General features: G+C 40.5%; 1 protein-coding gene across 1 annotated transcript in view; it reads left to right on the forward strand.

Annotated features, from left to right (window-relative positions):
• Positions 1-15,707, forward strand: part of galnt2 (UDP-N-acetyl-alpha-D-galactosamine:polypeptide N-acetylgalactosaminyltransferase 2) — a 128,064-nt gene that overhangs the window by 54,778 nt on the left and 57,579 nt on the right. Inside the window, exons 3-7 of the mRNA XM_063039920.1 lie at positions 281-434; positions 3,113-3,211; positions 7,318-7,385; positions 7,469-7,534; positions 7,629-7,750. Coding sequence (XP_062895990.1) covers positions 281-434; positions 3,113-3,211; positions 7,318-7,385; positions 7,469-7,534; positions 7,629-7,750 — 509 coding nt within the window. The remainder of the gene's footprint in view (positions 1-280; positions 435-3,112; positions 3,212-7,317; positions 7,386-7,468; positions 7,535-7,628; positions 7,751-15,707) is intronic.

Below are 15,707 nucleotides of genomic sequence, written 5' to 3' on the forward strand. Positions count from 1 at the left end.
TAATCAGCCTATGTATATATGCTAATCTTGTGTGTATATATGGCCACACTAAAGTTATTTGTACATTGTGTTTAATAATACTGCTTTTATGTTTGCATTTATTGAGTTTTTTTTATGCTTAGTGTTTTTTTAAATTTCACTCTCCTTTACACTCGTGTACTGAAGCATGGCAATAAAACAATCCTGAATCTTGGAACTTGGATCTTAAATCTTAAACAGTAGGCACAAAGGTTTAGAGTGGGTCTTTGATTTTGATTGCATGTTTTTGCTTGGTCTACAGGAAAAGTTAAATGGAAAGACTTCGATCAGGAGGCTTATATCGAGGCTACTTTAGTAAAGACGGGGCAAGATCCATATGTGCGGAATAAATTTAATCAGCTGGAGAGTGACAAGCTGAAGATGGATAGAAATATTCCAGACACCAGGCACGATCAGTAAGTAGACATGCCAAGCTGGTTGTGTTTGTAACGTTCTTGGTTCAGACTAAAGTTTGTTGGTTGAAGCCCCCATTTATGCTGCAGTACTGTGTGAATACCTCACCCAGAAATGGCATCTTCCAAACATAATCTTGAACTAGGGCTCCCTGTATCTTTTTGATTATCTATAGAAGAGTAGAAATTTAGACCTCTGAGTAAGAAGTATATTTTTCCTAGTTTCCTAATATTCCTTCCCTCAGCCAGCATTACCAAAATATATTAACTGGTCAATTCTGGATTGTCATGTAGGATCTTAATGTCCACAGTTAGTTGCCATACTTCATCTATTACACTTCAAGAAAACAGCCTTTTCTAGATATAAAATGCCGTGGGTCCTGAGTTCTTGCAATTGCCAGACATTTTCTTTCAGTGGTTCAGTAGACATTCAGAATTACAGAGTTAATTTTTGAAGGTAAGTTCCTTTTAACTGGAGAACTCTGCTTGCAAGGAGTCCAGCAGAAAATATTTCCAAACATTTTGGATTGTAAAACTTGTCCATTAGCCTTCCATAACATTCTAACCTCTACCCTCAGAACTAGGACTTCTTTCAAGTTTTGCGACTGGTTTTTGGTATTGAGGCTCTCTGTTGGTCAGGGTCACCCATAGATATTGCGTCCCTGGGCAGTACCATATGGAGAGCAAGCTGTTTTGGTATTAGTTTTAAACACAAGCTTTTGCTGGCATTTGCACATTCAGTTCTGGGTTAAGGCAACCCAGACCTAACAGTTATTGAGATCCAAAAATTTTGTTGCCAGAGAACATGGAGGTGCTAATGGCATTCTTTAGAAACTGGAATCACATCAAATTACCAAACCACTGTAGGTATGTTAAATCAGCAGCTTAAAGATCAAATTATATATACGTTGTTATAATATTATTATATTAGAAAAATTATTTGGAATGTTGGTATAAAGAAGACATATACTCAGTAGCCACTTTATTAGGTATAGGAATGGATCCTGGTGTGGTTTTTGGCTGCTTTAGCCCATCCACTTCAAAGTTCGACATGTTGTGTGTTCATAGATGCTCTTCTGCACACCACTGTTGTAACGCATGGTTATTTGAGTTGCTGTCTCCTTCCTGTCAGTTTGAAACAGTCTGGACATTCTTCTCTGACCTTTCTCATTATCAAGGCGTTTTCGCCCACTAAACTACTCACTGGATGTGTTATGTTTTTCACACCATTCTCTGTAAACTTTAGAAACTGTTGTGCATGAAAATCCCAGGAAATCAGCAGTTTATGAGATACTCAAACAACACCGTCTGGCACCAACAATCCTTTCACAGTCAAAATCACTTAGATCAAATTTCCTCCCCATTCTGATGTTTGGTCTGAGCAACAACTGAACTTCTTGACCATGCTTTTATGCTTCGAGTTGCTACCACATGATTGGCTGATTAGATATTTGCATTAACAAGCAGCTGTATAAGTATCCTAATGAAATGGCCACTGAGGGTATATACAATGTAAAAACTGACATAGATGCTGCACAAAATTCTGAGCAGTCTTTAGTAGTAGTATTTCTGGTGGCAAATAGTGCTTTGTGTACATAAAGTTCATATTCTCCCTTTGTGGCTTACAAGAGGCTGGGTAAATGGATACCCAAGTAGCATTAGAAAAATGCTGTTTCCCTTAAGGACCAAATAATTAATTGGAAAGGTTGCTATTTCTGTTTGTTTTCTTTATGGATTACTTGACACTGGGTTTTATACCTGATCAGAGACAGAAAACATCTCATAACTTTCTTAAAAAGAAATTTCAAAGTTCAAAGTAAATTTATTATCAATATATGTATATGTCACCATATACTACCTTGAGGTTCATTTTCTTGCAGGAATTCACAGTAGAACAAAGAAATACACTAGAATCAATGAAAAACTACACACTAAATCTGACATGATACTAATGCAAAAGAAGACAAACTGTAAATACAAGCAATAAATAAATAATGCCGAGAACATGAGTTATTGGTTCCTTGAAAGTGAGTCAGTAGATTGTGGAATCAGATCAGCATTGAGGTTATTCACACTCATTCAACAGCGTGGTGGTTGAAGGTGATAACTGTTCCTGGACGCAGTGGTGTTGAACCTAAGGCTCCTGAGCATCCTTCCTGATGGCAGCAGTAAGGAGACAGCATGGCCTTGATGGCAGGAGGCTGGAGTTGGGATCCTTGATGATGGATGCTGTTTTGGCAACACTCCTTGTAGATGTGCTCAGTGGCTTCGCCTGTGATGGACTGGGCTGTATCCAAGACTTCCTGTATAGACTCTTATGTTCCTGACCATTGGTGTTTCCGCACTAGGCCAGTATATTACACTTTAAAACTTAGCAAATACATGACAACTTTAGAATTACTCAATACAATAGTACAATGCTGTTTAATTATTTATAGTCTGAGGAAAATGGACAGAAACTTCCTCTTCTGTAACCTCAATGTATCATCTGAACTCACCTGTCACACACAGTACAATCAAAAGTTAAATGTTTGTCAGCCTTTCTTTATTTCTGCTTGATTCATCGATAAAAGTCATTATTTTCCTATCCTAATATGACAAAGTTAAAATTTAACTAGCTGCTTTAATCAGAAAATGGGAAAGGTGCCCATGTGCTCAGTGTGCTGTGTTCTTTCTAACAGATGTCGGCGGAAGCAGTGGAGAACTGACTTGATAGCAACGAGTGTAATCATTACCTTTCACAATGAAGCGAGATCAGCATTGCTACGCACTGTTGTCAGGTAAAGCGATGGAAGTCGTACTCAATATTTGGCATTTGCTGCAACTTTATTTATATAGTGCCCTTGAAGTAGTGAAGTCCGAGGATGCTTTATGTTAACAAATACATTTTGGTACTAAATCACATAGGATATCTTAGGGTAGATATAATCAAAAAGTTATTCAGAGAAGTAGGGATTAAAGAGGATCTTAAAGAAGAAGAGAAGCAGAGAGAATTGAGGAGAGAATTCTAAACTTAAGACTTGGGTCGTCACACTGAATAGTGTTGTCGCAAATGGAGCGCATTACCTTTTTGCTTAGAATTGCATCCAAACTATTGGCCATGTATAATGTCTGTAACCTATCAACTTCAGAGCCACAGGAAGCCAAAATTAGAAAGCTGGTGAGATCTTGGAGGTCTGCAGATCTGAGGAACATAACAGAATCGAGTGGTTGGTGCAATTAAAAATTAAAGGTTGATCATGAGAACATAAGGGATAGGAGCAGAATTAGGCCACTTGATCTGCTCCACCATTCCACCATGGCTGATTTATTATGCCTCTTAACCCCATTCTCCTGCCTTTTCCCCATAACCTTTGACACCCTTACTAATCAAGAACCTATCAACCTCCGCTTTAAATATTCCCAGTGATTTGGCTTCCACAGCTGTCGTGTCAATGAATTCCACATCTGGCTAAAGAATCTCCTCCTTATCTCTGTTCTAAAGGATTTACTTCTATTCTGAGGCTGTGCCCTCTGGTCCAAGACTCCCCCATTATTGGAAACATCCTCTCCACATTTATACTACGTAGACCTTTCAATGATAGGTTTTAATGAGATTCCACTCTCATTCTTCCACACTCCAGCGAGTACAGGCCCAGAGTTTCTCATGAGAGAAATAAATTTGACATGGGTTAAGAAGCATGGTAAAGATGAACTGTTGTCAGTGTGAATTTGTCCAGTTTACTGGAAATGTTAAAATTGAAATAGAACCTGGGTGCATATTCAGGGAATCCTGCAATATCAGCTTCTCAAGATGTCAGAACATAGTGTAGCATGTTCTGACTGGGAAATAATATGAGCTCTCTACACTTGATAAACAGGAATTCTTCACATAATCTCTGTGGCTTGGTTTGGAAATATCCAAAGGGGAGATTGTATTTGCATATGCCTCAGATATAAAAAGGATGACAGAATTCTTTAAAACTCTTTACAAACAAGACAAAATGTGCAGATGCTCGAAATCCAAGCAACACACACAAAATGCTGGTGGAACTCAGCAGGCCAGGCAACATCTGTAGAAAAGAGTACAGTCAACTTTTCAAGTCAAGACCCTTCATTAGGACTGGAACAAAACAATGAAAAGACTTCTCCTCATGAAAAAAAAACTACCTTTAGCATTTCCCCCCCCCATACTTTCCGCCAAACTCCTGAAAGTTATGTCCCCTCGTATTAGCCATTTCCACTCTGTGCCTCTTAACATTTTGTACACCTCTAGAAAGTTGCCTCTCATTCTTCTTTGCTCCAAAGAGAAAAACCCTAGCCTGCTCAATGTATTGAAAGGCAGTTGAGCTGCTGAGTAGTATGAGTGGGTTGCTGTGCCCGGAGCCTGTGGAGAGGTGAACAGATTTTGCCTTTGAGGAGTTTGGTTTCAATTAGTGTAGAAGTTTATTTTAAACCATAAGACACAGGAGCCAAATTCGGCCACTTGGCCCATTGAGTCTGCTCTACCATTCAGTTATGGCTGATTTATTTTCCCTTTCAACCTCATTCTCTTGTCTTCTCCCTGTAACCTCTGATGCCCTCACTAATTAAGAACCTATCAACATTTGCTTTAAGTATACCCAATGACTTGGCCTCCACTGCTGTCTGTGCAATGAATTCCACACATTCGCCACCCTCTGGCTAAATTTCCGTTCTGGCTCATCTCCATTCTCAAGGACTATCCTTGTATTCTGAAGCTGTGCCTCCTCTGGTCCTAGACTCCCTGACTATAGGAAACATCTTCTCCATGTCTGCTCTATCAATATTTGTTAGGTTTCATTAAGATCCCCCTCATTCCTCTGAACTCCAGCAAATAGAGACCCTGAGCCACCAAACGTTCCTTATATATTAATCCTTTCATTCCCATTGTGAACCTACTCTGGACCCTCTCCAATGCCACTTTCCTTTCTTAGATATGGGGCCTAAAACAGCTCATAATATTCCATAGTTTAGGTACCTTTGCATCAATGTATGCATCATTGAAGATAACTTGATATTCCCAGGTGAATGGTTAACTGCAGACCTTCTTTCGTGCATCAGTGGAACTTGGTTGAGCTTGTTTGAATGCTGGAAAACAATTTGGAAAGCCCAAGCATAAATGTATCCCGTGCATCCTGGCAATGTGCCATGTGATGAAAAGCTGTGATGTACAGCGGCAAAGCCTATTTGTTCAACTTTGGCCTGACATCATTTACAGGATGATTAATAAAGCTATCTGTTTGGTCATACTCACCTGCTCAGTTCCCAAAGTCAGTACAACCTTTTTCATATCCAGTTCCCTTATAAACATTAACCTTGACACTGTTTCTTCAATCCATTCATTCAGTGCATTCTTCTCTGCAGCAAACAGTGTCACTTAAAATTCTCATCTTCACTGCAGTTCCTTTACCCACCAGCTGCTGCTTCCAAACCGCTCAGAAATAGAGGAAGGACTAGAGTGTGGTGTGGTGGCTGCAGTAGAAGTGTGTTGATTTTTTATATTTCTTATTTTTATATCTAGCACTGTATTTGCTGCCACCAAATGACATCTTTCATACATATGTCAGTGATAATAAACCTGGTTTGGATTCTGAGCTTGTCACTGCTTTGATTGTTATGGCCTTCCACTCTGAAATTGCATAAGTGATAAATGATTCAAGGACATTTTTTTAAAATTGCCTGAATGCAAAATCAAAGGCTTTAGTTTTAAACACAAGGAATTCTGCAGATGCTGGAAATCTTGAGCAAAATTCAAAAAATGTTGGAGGAACTCATCAAGTTAGGCAGCATTTATGGGTGTTTGTTCTACTTGTTATGTTTTATTCTGGCTTCCGCCCCCTTCTTTTCCAGGCCAAATGAAGGGCCTGGGCCCAAGATATCTACTGTTTATTTCCCTCCATAGATGTTGCCTGACTTTTCGAGTTCCTCCAGCATTTTGTGTGTGTTGCTTAGGTTTAACAATCCAGGCAGGCAATGCTGTGCATTGCAAGGTAATATGCACAACCTAATAGTGTGAGGAATTTTAATGGAGCCAGATAAAATCTGGAACGTCTCTATTTCCCAGTTTGTGCTGGGTGGAGCCTTTACACTGTTGCACCCAATCCCCTAAACTCAGCAATTTTCTCTTGTTATGTTTAATTCATTGTGTTACTGAGGCAAGACCAAATGAAAACTCTGACATTGAGATTAATAGATTTTACTTTTAGTTAAAGCTATTAAAGATTAAGTATATCTAAAAATTCTATGCTGTGGTGGACTGCATTCAGTTCTGGTTTTCATACCGTGAGGGAAGGATTCATTTCAGAAGTTGCAGAGAAATTTCACCAGACTGATACTGCCATCAGAAGAGATAAGGAATGAGGCCAGGTTGTAGAGATTGGGTTTCGATTGGTACGAAGACCTAAATGAGTGGTTTAAGATGAATTAAAATTAAATGGAAGAGTGGATGAAACCATTACAAGAGGGGAGCGCAAAATAATGGGATATAATTATATATTTAAAAAAATCGTTATGCCACTCAATGGTGGTATCAGGAACCACTTTCACACAAAGGGTATTGTAAAATAGTAAAATAAAAGGTGGGTTCAATTGATAATTTGTTTTTTTTTTGTTAAATAGTGATTTGCTTAACTCCACTTACCAATTTTGGCATGAGTAATTGAATAGTAGAATAAAGGACTGAAACACTATTCTTCTTAAAGTAAAACAACTGTGTCAGCTCTTTGCTGTTAGCTCTTTGGAATCCTTTTTGCAAATTGTTCTCACAAGCAAGTATAATAGAGTGCTTGGATTTTTGCAGGATGTGCATTTCCCTGTAGCAGAAATGACTGATTAAAATGGTAATAATTTTGTTTTGTATTTAATTTCCAATTTTTTTTTCTTACAGTGTGCTTAGAAAAAGTCCTCCATATCTTATCAAAGAAATCATTTTGGTTGATGATTACAGTGACAACCGTAAGTAATTTTATAAAAACCTTTTCATGGGTCATGTTGTCCTAAAGGAGTTTTTTAAAAAAATTGTGAATTCCTGCTTTCAGCTGAAGACGGCACTTTACTATCGAAGATTGAGAAGGTCCGAATTCTTCGAAACAACCGACGTGAGGGTAAGTCAAGGTGACATGGCTGTGTTAGCGTTTCTATTTCTGAGATTTCTTTGAAGTCCCTGATCAATGATCTTTATTTAACTTACCCGGACAGGGCTAATGCGTTCACGTGTCAGGGGAGCTGATGCAGCACAAGCAGGCATACTAACATTTCTCGACAGCCATTGCGAATGCAATGAACACTGGCTGGAACCACTTCTGGAGAGGGTAGTTGAGGTAAGCTACTATGTTCATCATGTATTAGGTAACTGTAGTCTGTGCCAGCTCTCAGCTCTGTGTTCTGACGTACTTTCCCTGAAACCTCTAAACTTGTACGCGCCCAGTAGTTCTCTTTGACTTTCCTGCAATCACCCACCTACACTGGGGCAGTTTGCAGCAGCAATTAACCTACAGCGCGTATTTACGATCTGAACGGAAATGGGAGCATCTGGAGGAAATCCGCACAGTTACAGAGCAACGTACAGACTCCACCCAGACAGCGCCCAAGGTAGATGTCTGTGATACACCTATGGAATTGAGCGACATTTCTGGTTGCCCCACTTTGCGGTATGGAGGCTTCAATGCACAGGATCAAAAGAGGCTGCAAGGGCTGTAGACTCAGCCGGCTCCATTACAGGCACAAACCTCCCCACCATCGAGGGTATCTTCAAAAGACGGTGCCTCAAGAAGGCAGCACCGTCAATAAGGACTCTCGCCATCTGGGACTTGCCCTCTTCTCATTCCTACATCAGGGAAGATTAAAGATTAATTATCAGCCTTTATTGTCACATGTACACAGAAACACTGTTGCTTGCATCAGCGACCAACATAGTCTGAGAATGTGTGGGGCACCAGCCTACAAGTGTCGCCGTGTTTCTGCCATCAACGTAGAATGCCCACAACTTAATAAACCTAACTTCTTTGGAAGTCTTTGGAAAGTGAGAGGAAACCGGAGCACCTGGAGGAAACCCATGCGGTCACCAGGAAAATGTTCAGATTCTTTTCAGACAGCAGTGGGAATTGAACCCAGTTCACTGGCACTGAAAAGCATTGCACTAACCACCTAGCTACTGAGCAGATACACGAGACTGAAGATACACATTCAGCAATTTAGAAACATCATCTTCCACTCTGCTGGCAGATTTTTGAATGATCCTTGATCACATGAACACAACCTTGCTAATTCTCTGTTGTGCTATTAATCTATATACTACTAAAACCCTCATGCTCTGTCTGTCTGTCTGTTTGTGACCTCCAATTAGCGCAAACAGTGCATTACTGCGGCACTTTTTTTGGCTAAATCAAATTAAAATGCGCTAACTTACAGAATGCAGACAAAGTTCAGGGTTATAAGTTTGTATAAAATTGCTCATTTGCCAAAAATCAACAGGCTGGCTTTCACCCGAGAGCTGGTCGGCCATCATGGAAATCGGGATGTGACAGCCCGATGCATGCGCACGGCCAGCCTCAGCAGCGACACCTACCGGAGCAAAAGGGCAGGGCAGCTCTATTTCGAGGGCTCACATTCTGCTAATCACCATCAGCATGTGCAGGATTGGGACAGATCTAACTGCCACCTATCAATAAGAGATAATTAAATCTTATTGTAATGATGAACTTCGAGACACCCATAAAACCCTTTGCTGCAGTCAAAGGACAGCGGTGACTATATCACGTCCATTTAGGAGAGCGTCAACCACATCATCAAGAATAATCAGCATTCTCTGGTGTTAGTGCTTCATATCTTCTATCCAGCATTAGGGTAAAAAAAAAGGTCAGTCTAATTATGCCACGTGGAAAGAGAAGGGGGACATTACGGTCAAGAGATGATGCCAAACGTCGTTGGGAAGCGGCAAGGAGAGGGAGAGAACAAGAATCGGATGAGGCCAGGGCCGCACGACTCCAGTATCAAAGAGTCAGGACAAAAAAAGATGAGAGAAGAAGAGACAGAGGAGGAGAGGCATGCGCGTCTCCAGGATCAGAGACAAACAACAAATAGCAGAAGAGATGGAGACGGGGGATGAAAGAACTGCACATCTCCAGAATGACAACGAGAGGCACAAGGGTGGCAGATAAACCAGAAATGATGCCATCAAAAGTGTTCTTCGTTAAACGAGGAAGAGCTATATTTGCTTTGCTACGCGTCATTCTTCTTTAATAAACTGAGGTTTTCTGCTTCAGTTTCCAAAGCAAAGTGATACCAATAGCATTCAGGAAAATTTAATGTTCGTTCTGGTCACATCAGACTGCACTACCCTTCTCTCAGTGCCCCAACGGTTTAATTTATTTGTTATTGTTACACATAGTAAATTTTATGTATTGCACTATACTACTAGAAAACAACAGATTTCATGACATATGTCAGTGATAATAAAAGTGATTCTGATTCTGAACTTGGGCTGCTGGAGCAGCATCAACAGTTGCACGTTGTCCGCTCCAGTTAATTCGGAGAGAAATTATGTGTGGTATCAGTTGACTCCAATCACTTACTTGCAGTCTGAAGCAAGGGACGAGGCAAAATGAATAAAGGATTTCATTGTTCTGCCCAGCTGGCTGAGGAAAAATCTGTAATATATAAGGGGTGCACCCTTCCCATTTGGCAGCTGGTCCGACATTCAATCCTAATGGTGGGAAATATGTCAAGAGTAAGGATTGCATCCTGTAGAGATATGCGGGAAAGCCCACAATTCCAGGTCACTGTGTATGAAAATGAACCCCCCCCGCCCCCCACCATCCTCTCCCACGCCTTTCCTGTATGCACAAGCTGCCCCAGGAAATGCCTGACGGAAACATTTCTGGTCTGGAAAAAAAAAAGCAAGTGTTGCTTGATTTTGTTTTTGGGAAAGTAAATGGCTGGCTGAAGTGATAGGAGCAGATTTGGGACAACATATTCACATCATAGTAAAGTTTGGCTTAAAAATAGAACTAAATAATGAAGACCAAGTAGTAGAATATGGAACTGGAAGTTCAGAATCCTGTTTAATATCACTGACATATTTTATGAAATTTGTTGTTATGCGGCAGCAGCACTGTGCAATACATAAAAAATACTATTAGTTACAATTTTAAAAAATACACTCAGTGGCCACTTTATTCGGTACAGGAGTGGAACCTGGTGTGGTCTTCTGCTGCTGTGGCCCATCCGCTTCAAGGTACAACATGTACATTCAGAGATGCTCTTCTGCACATCACTGTTATATAACGCGTGGTTATTTGAGTTATTGTTGCCTTCTTGTCAGCTTGAACCAGTCTGGGCATTCTCCTTTGACCTCTCATTAACAAAGCATTTTTGCCGACAGATCTGCCACTCACTGGATTTTTTTTTTTGTTTTTATCATTTTCTCCAAACTCTACAGACTGTTAAGCGTTGAAGTCCTAGGAGATCAGTACTTTCTGTGATACTCAAACCAACCCATCTGGCACCAACAGTCATTTCACAGTCAAAGTAACTAAGATCACATTTCTCCCCCATTCTGATGTTTGGTCAGAACAATAACTGAACTTTTTGTCCATGTCCTCATGCTTTTAATGCGTAGAGTTGCTGCCACATAATTGGCTGATTAGGTATTTGCTCCAATGAGCTGGTGTATCTAATAAAGCTGCCACTGAGTCGTATATATAAAATATTAAATGAAGTAAGAAATGCAAAAAGAGAGCAAAGATAGTGAGATAGTGTTTGTTGGTTCATTGTCCGTTCAGAAATCTGATGGTGGAGAGGAAGAAGTTGTTCTCAAACAGTGAGTGTGTGTCTTCCAGCTCCTGTATTTCCTTCCTAATGGTAGTAACGAGAATAGTGAAGGTCCTGGGTTGTCATGTCAGCAAAGCTTTTATTTGTCTTTGTTTTTGCAATGTAGGCATTGCTGGAATCGCAGTTGGTGTTTTGTATTCATATTTGTATTCAAGAGGTAGTGGTGTGAAAATTGTGTTTAAAGTTTTTGTTTGGAAGAGTGAGATGCTGTAGATATAACATGTTTGGATAGTTAGAAAATGTTTAACATAGCATCCCACTAAAAGCATCTCACAACGATTCTAATATATGTTTTTGAAGCTGGGGGATGGACAGGGAAGGAAACACAGAAGAGTTTGCATAATCCTTTGCCTACCTTACGCCATTACTTTGGTGTGCAGCTCAAAGGCATATTGCCTGGAAGCCTGTCTTATTGTACCAACTAAACATTTGTGTTTAATTCCTTCCTGAAACTCATTAAAACTTCTTAAGCAACCATCTGTGTTGGTAACTTATTCTACATATTTGCTACGTTCCTAGTAATAAAAATAAAATCCATTATTTTTTACTTTGTTCTTTTCTCTTAATTTGTGTATCTGATGTCTTATGATCCTGTTCCTGTGATGAACCTTTTTCAAACATTCCATAATTTGATCATAGTCCAAACTAGTCTTTATCTAGAAAAGCCTTAGGGTAGCTAATATTTTCTCTTTCACTTCATTCTGGCATTGAGTACATAGGGATCACTCTTGGCTACTTTTCTCTTGCGTATATTTGAAGGTTTGGATGAGTATTGGAGTGTTGTCTCTAAACTTACTGACAAGCAAAACATTTGGGGTTCATCCAACAGCATACAGATTGAGAAAGTGATTTGCGTAAGTGTCGTTCAGAAACTTAAGGCAAATAGTTTAATACCAACTTGATTTTAACCAAGTTTATAGTTTTTTTTTATCTGTTGCACTGCACTGCTGCCGCAAAACAACAAATTTCACCACAAATGTCAGTGATATTAAACCAGATTCCGATTCTGATGCTAAGCTGCCACTGTCTGATGCTTCTTATAAAACGTCTCTCTACTAGGGTTCTGATCATCAGTTCTAGTATCTTTTTATTTTCTTTGCTAATGCGTCTCTAAACTATCTTGAAATGTTTTACATTAATGGTGCAACATAAATTGTTGCATTTTATTTTAAGAGGTGAACCCAGCATTGGGGATTTGCGCTGGATGGGAAGGAAAAACAGGCAACTGGATGTTCAGGGCACTCCTGTGGACTGAATGGAATTCTTTTGCAAAGTGGTGACCTGATCTACATTTATTCTGCCCAGTTTAGAGCTGAATGAGCCCAAATATTAGGCCTGTCATCAGGATTTCAGGTTGGAAATTGCTGATCAGAGCTAAAAGGTAACAGTGGTGACAGAAGCCAGTGTTGGATTTTTAAAAATTCTGGTAGTGTGTTTCAGATTTCAGATTAGAGTTCATTTATTTATCACATGTACATCGAAAATACAGTGAAATGTATTGTTTGAGTTAACAACCAACACAACCTAAGACTGTGATTAGTGGTGTGCTGCAGGGATCAGTGCAGGGTCCTTTGTTGTTCGACATTTATATCAATGAGCTGGATGATAATGTGGTTAACTGGATCAGCAAATTTGCAGATGGCACCCAGATTGGGGGTGTAGTCGCAGCAAGGAAGACTGTCATGGCTTGCAGAGGGATCTGCATCAGCTGGGAAAATGGGCTGAAAAATGGCAGATGGAATTTAATGCAGACAAGTGCAAGGTTTTGCACTTCAGTGGGACCACCCAGGGTAGATCTTACACCGTAAATGGTAGAGCACTGAGGAACGTGGTAGAACAAAGGGATCTGGGAATACAGGTCCATGAAAGTGGTGTCACATGAAGATAGGGCTGTAAAGAAAGCTTTTGCACATTGGCCTTCATAAGTCAAAGTATTGAGTACAGGAGATGGGATGTTATGTTGAAATTGTAAAAGACGTTGGTTGAGAGAGTACAGAGAAAATTTACAAGGATGTTGCTGGGTCTGGAGGACCTTAGTTATAAGGAACGATTGAATAGGGCAGTTGTTATACATGTTGATGCAGTGTGTAGTGAGACTATGAGAATGGACAGGCAGATGATGGGGCCAAATTGCCGTCAATGGGATTAGTTGAAGTGTAACATGGGGGGCAAAACTGAAAAGGATATTGAATACAGGACTGAAGGTGTTATGTTTGAATACACATAGTATATGGAGTAAAATGAATGATCTTGTTGTGTATTTTGAAGATTGGCAGGTATGATTTTGTGGGTATCACTGAGTCATGGCTGGAAAAATAGATTATACCTGTAGTTGGGAGCTTAACATCCAAGGATACACATTGTATTGAAAGGACAGGTAGGCAGAGGGGGTGGAGTGGCTCTGTTGGTTAGAAAACGAAATCAAATCCTCAGAAAAATGTGACATAGGATTGGAAGATGTAGAATCCTTGTGGGTAGAGTTAAGAAAAGTTGACTGGTCGGATATCCTAGCAGAAAAGACAGTGGAACAGCAATGGCAGGTATTCTTGGGAATAATGCACAAGGTGCAGAATCAGTTTATCCCCCAGAGAAGGAAGGATTCAAAGGGGGGAAAGTGGCCACAGTGGTTGACAAAGTAAGTCAGAGATAGCATAGCATTAAAAAAGAAGTATAACAGAGCTAAGGTGAGTGGGAAGACAGATGATTGGGAATTTTTTAAGGAGCAACAGAACTTAACTAAAAAGGCAATATGGGAAGAAAAAAATGAGGTATAAACGCAAGCTAGCTAGGAATATAAAGGAGGATAGCAAAAGTTTTTTTAGGTATGTGAAGAGAAGGAAGATAGTTAAGAACAATGTTGGGCCCTTGAAGAATGAATTGGGAGAAATTGTTAGGGGAAACAGAGAAATGGCAGACGAATTTAATAAGTACTTTGGATCTGTCTTCACTAGAGAAGACACAAGCAATCTCCGAGATGTATGGATGGGCCAAGGACATAGGGTAACAGAGGAACTGAAACAGATTGACATTAGGAAGGAAACGGTTATGAGTAGACCGATGGGACTGAAGGCTAACAAATCCCCAGGTCCAGATGGTCTGCATCCTAGGGTACTAAAGGAGGTGGCTCTGGAAATTGCGGATGCATTGGCGATCATTTTCCAATGTTCCTTAGATTCAGGATCAGTTCCTGAGGATTGGCGAATGGCTAATGTTATCCCACTTTTTAAGAAAGGAGGGAGGGAGAAAACAGAGAACTATCGCCCTGTTAGCCTAACATCAGTAGTGGGGAAGATGCTAGAGTCCATTATTAAAGATGAAATAGCGGCATATCTTAATAGCAGTGATAGGATTGGGCCGAGCCAGCATGGATTTACCAAGGGCAAGTCATGCTTGACTAATCTATTGGAGTTTTTCGAGGATGTAACCAGGAAGATAGACGCGGGAGATCCAGTGGATGTGGTGTACCTTGACTTTCAGAAGGCATTCGATAAGGTACCACATAGGAGATTGGCGGGTAAAATCAGAGCTCATGGCATTGGGGGGAGGATATTGACATGGATAGAAAACTGGTTGGCAGATAGAAAGCAAAGGGTGGCAGTGAATGGGTGTTTCTCGGAATGGCAGGTGGTGACTAGTGGGGTGCCACAGGGCTCGGTATTGGGACCACAGCTATTTACGATTTACGTCAATGATTTAGAAGAAGGCATTGTGAATAACATCAGCAAGTTTGCTGATGATACTAAGCTGGGTGGCAGTGTGACATGTGATGAGGATGTTAGGAGAATTCAAGGTGACTTGGATAGGCTGGGTGAGTGGGCAGAAACTTGGCAGATGGCCTTTAATGTGAATAAGTATGAGGTTATTCACTTTAGGAGCAAGAACAGGAAGGCAGATTATTATCTGAACGGTGTGGAGTTAGGTAAGGGAGAAATACAAAGAGATCTAGGAGTACTTGTTCATCAGTCTCTGAAGGTGAATGAGCAAGTGTAGCAGGCAGTGAAGAAGGCTAATGGAATGTTGGCCTTTATTACAAAGGGAATTGAGTACAAGAGCAAGGAAATTCTTTTGCATTTGTACAGGACCCTGGTGAGACCACACCTGGAGTATTGTGTGCAGTTTTGGTCTCCAGGGTTAAGGAAGGACATCCTGGCTGTGGAGGAGGTGCAGCGTAGGTTCACTAGGTTAATTCCTGGGATGTCCGGACTGTCTTAGCAGAGAGGTTAGAGAGACTGGGCTTGTACACGCTGGAATTAAGGAGATTGAGGGGGGATCTGATTGAGACATATAAGATTATTAAGGGATTGGACAAGATAGAGGCAGGAAATATGTTCCAGATGCTGGGAGAGTCCAGTACCAGAGGGCATGGTTTAAGAATAAGGGGTAGGTCATTTAGGACAGAGTTGAGGAGGAACTTCTTCTCCCAGAGAGTTGTGGAGGTGTGGAATG

The sequence above is a fragment of the Mobula hypostoma genome, chromosome 2, assembly GCF_963921235.1.
Source record: "Mobula hypostoma chromosome 2, sMobHyp1.1, whole genome shotgun sequence".
NCBI classification, from domain to species: domain Eukaryota; kingdom Metazoa; phylum Chordata; class Chondrichthyes; order Myliobatiformes; family Myliobatidae; genus Mobula; species Mobula hypostoma.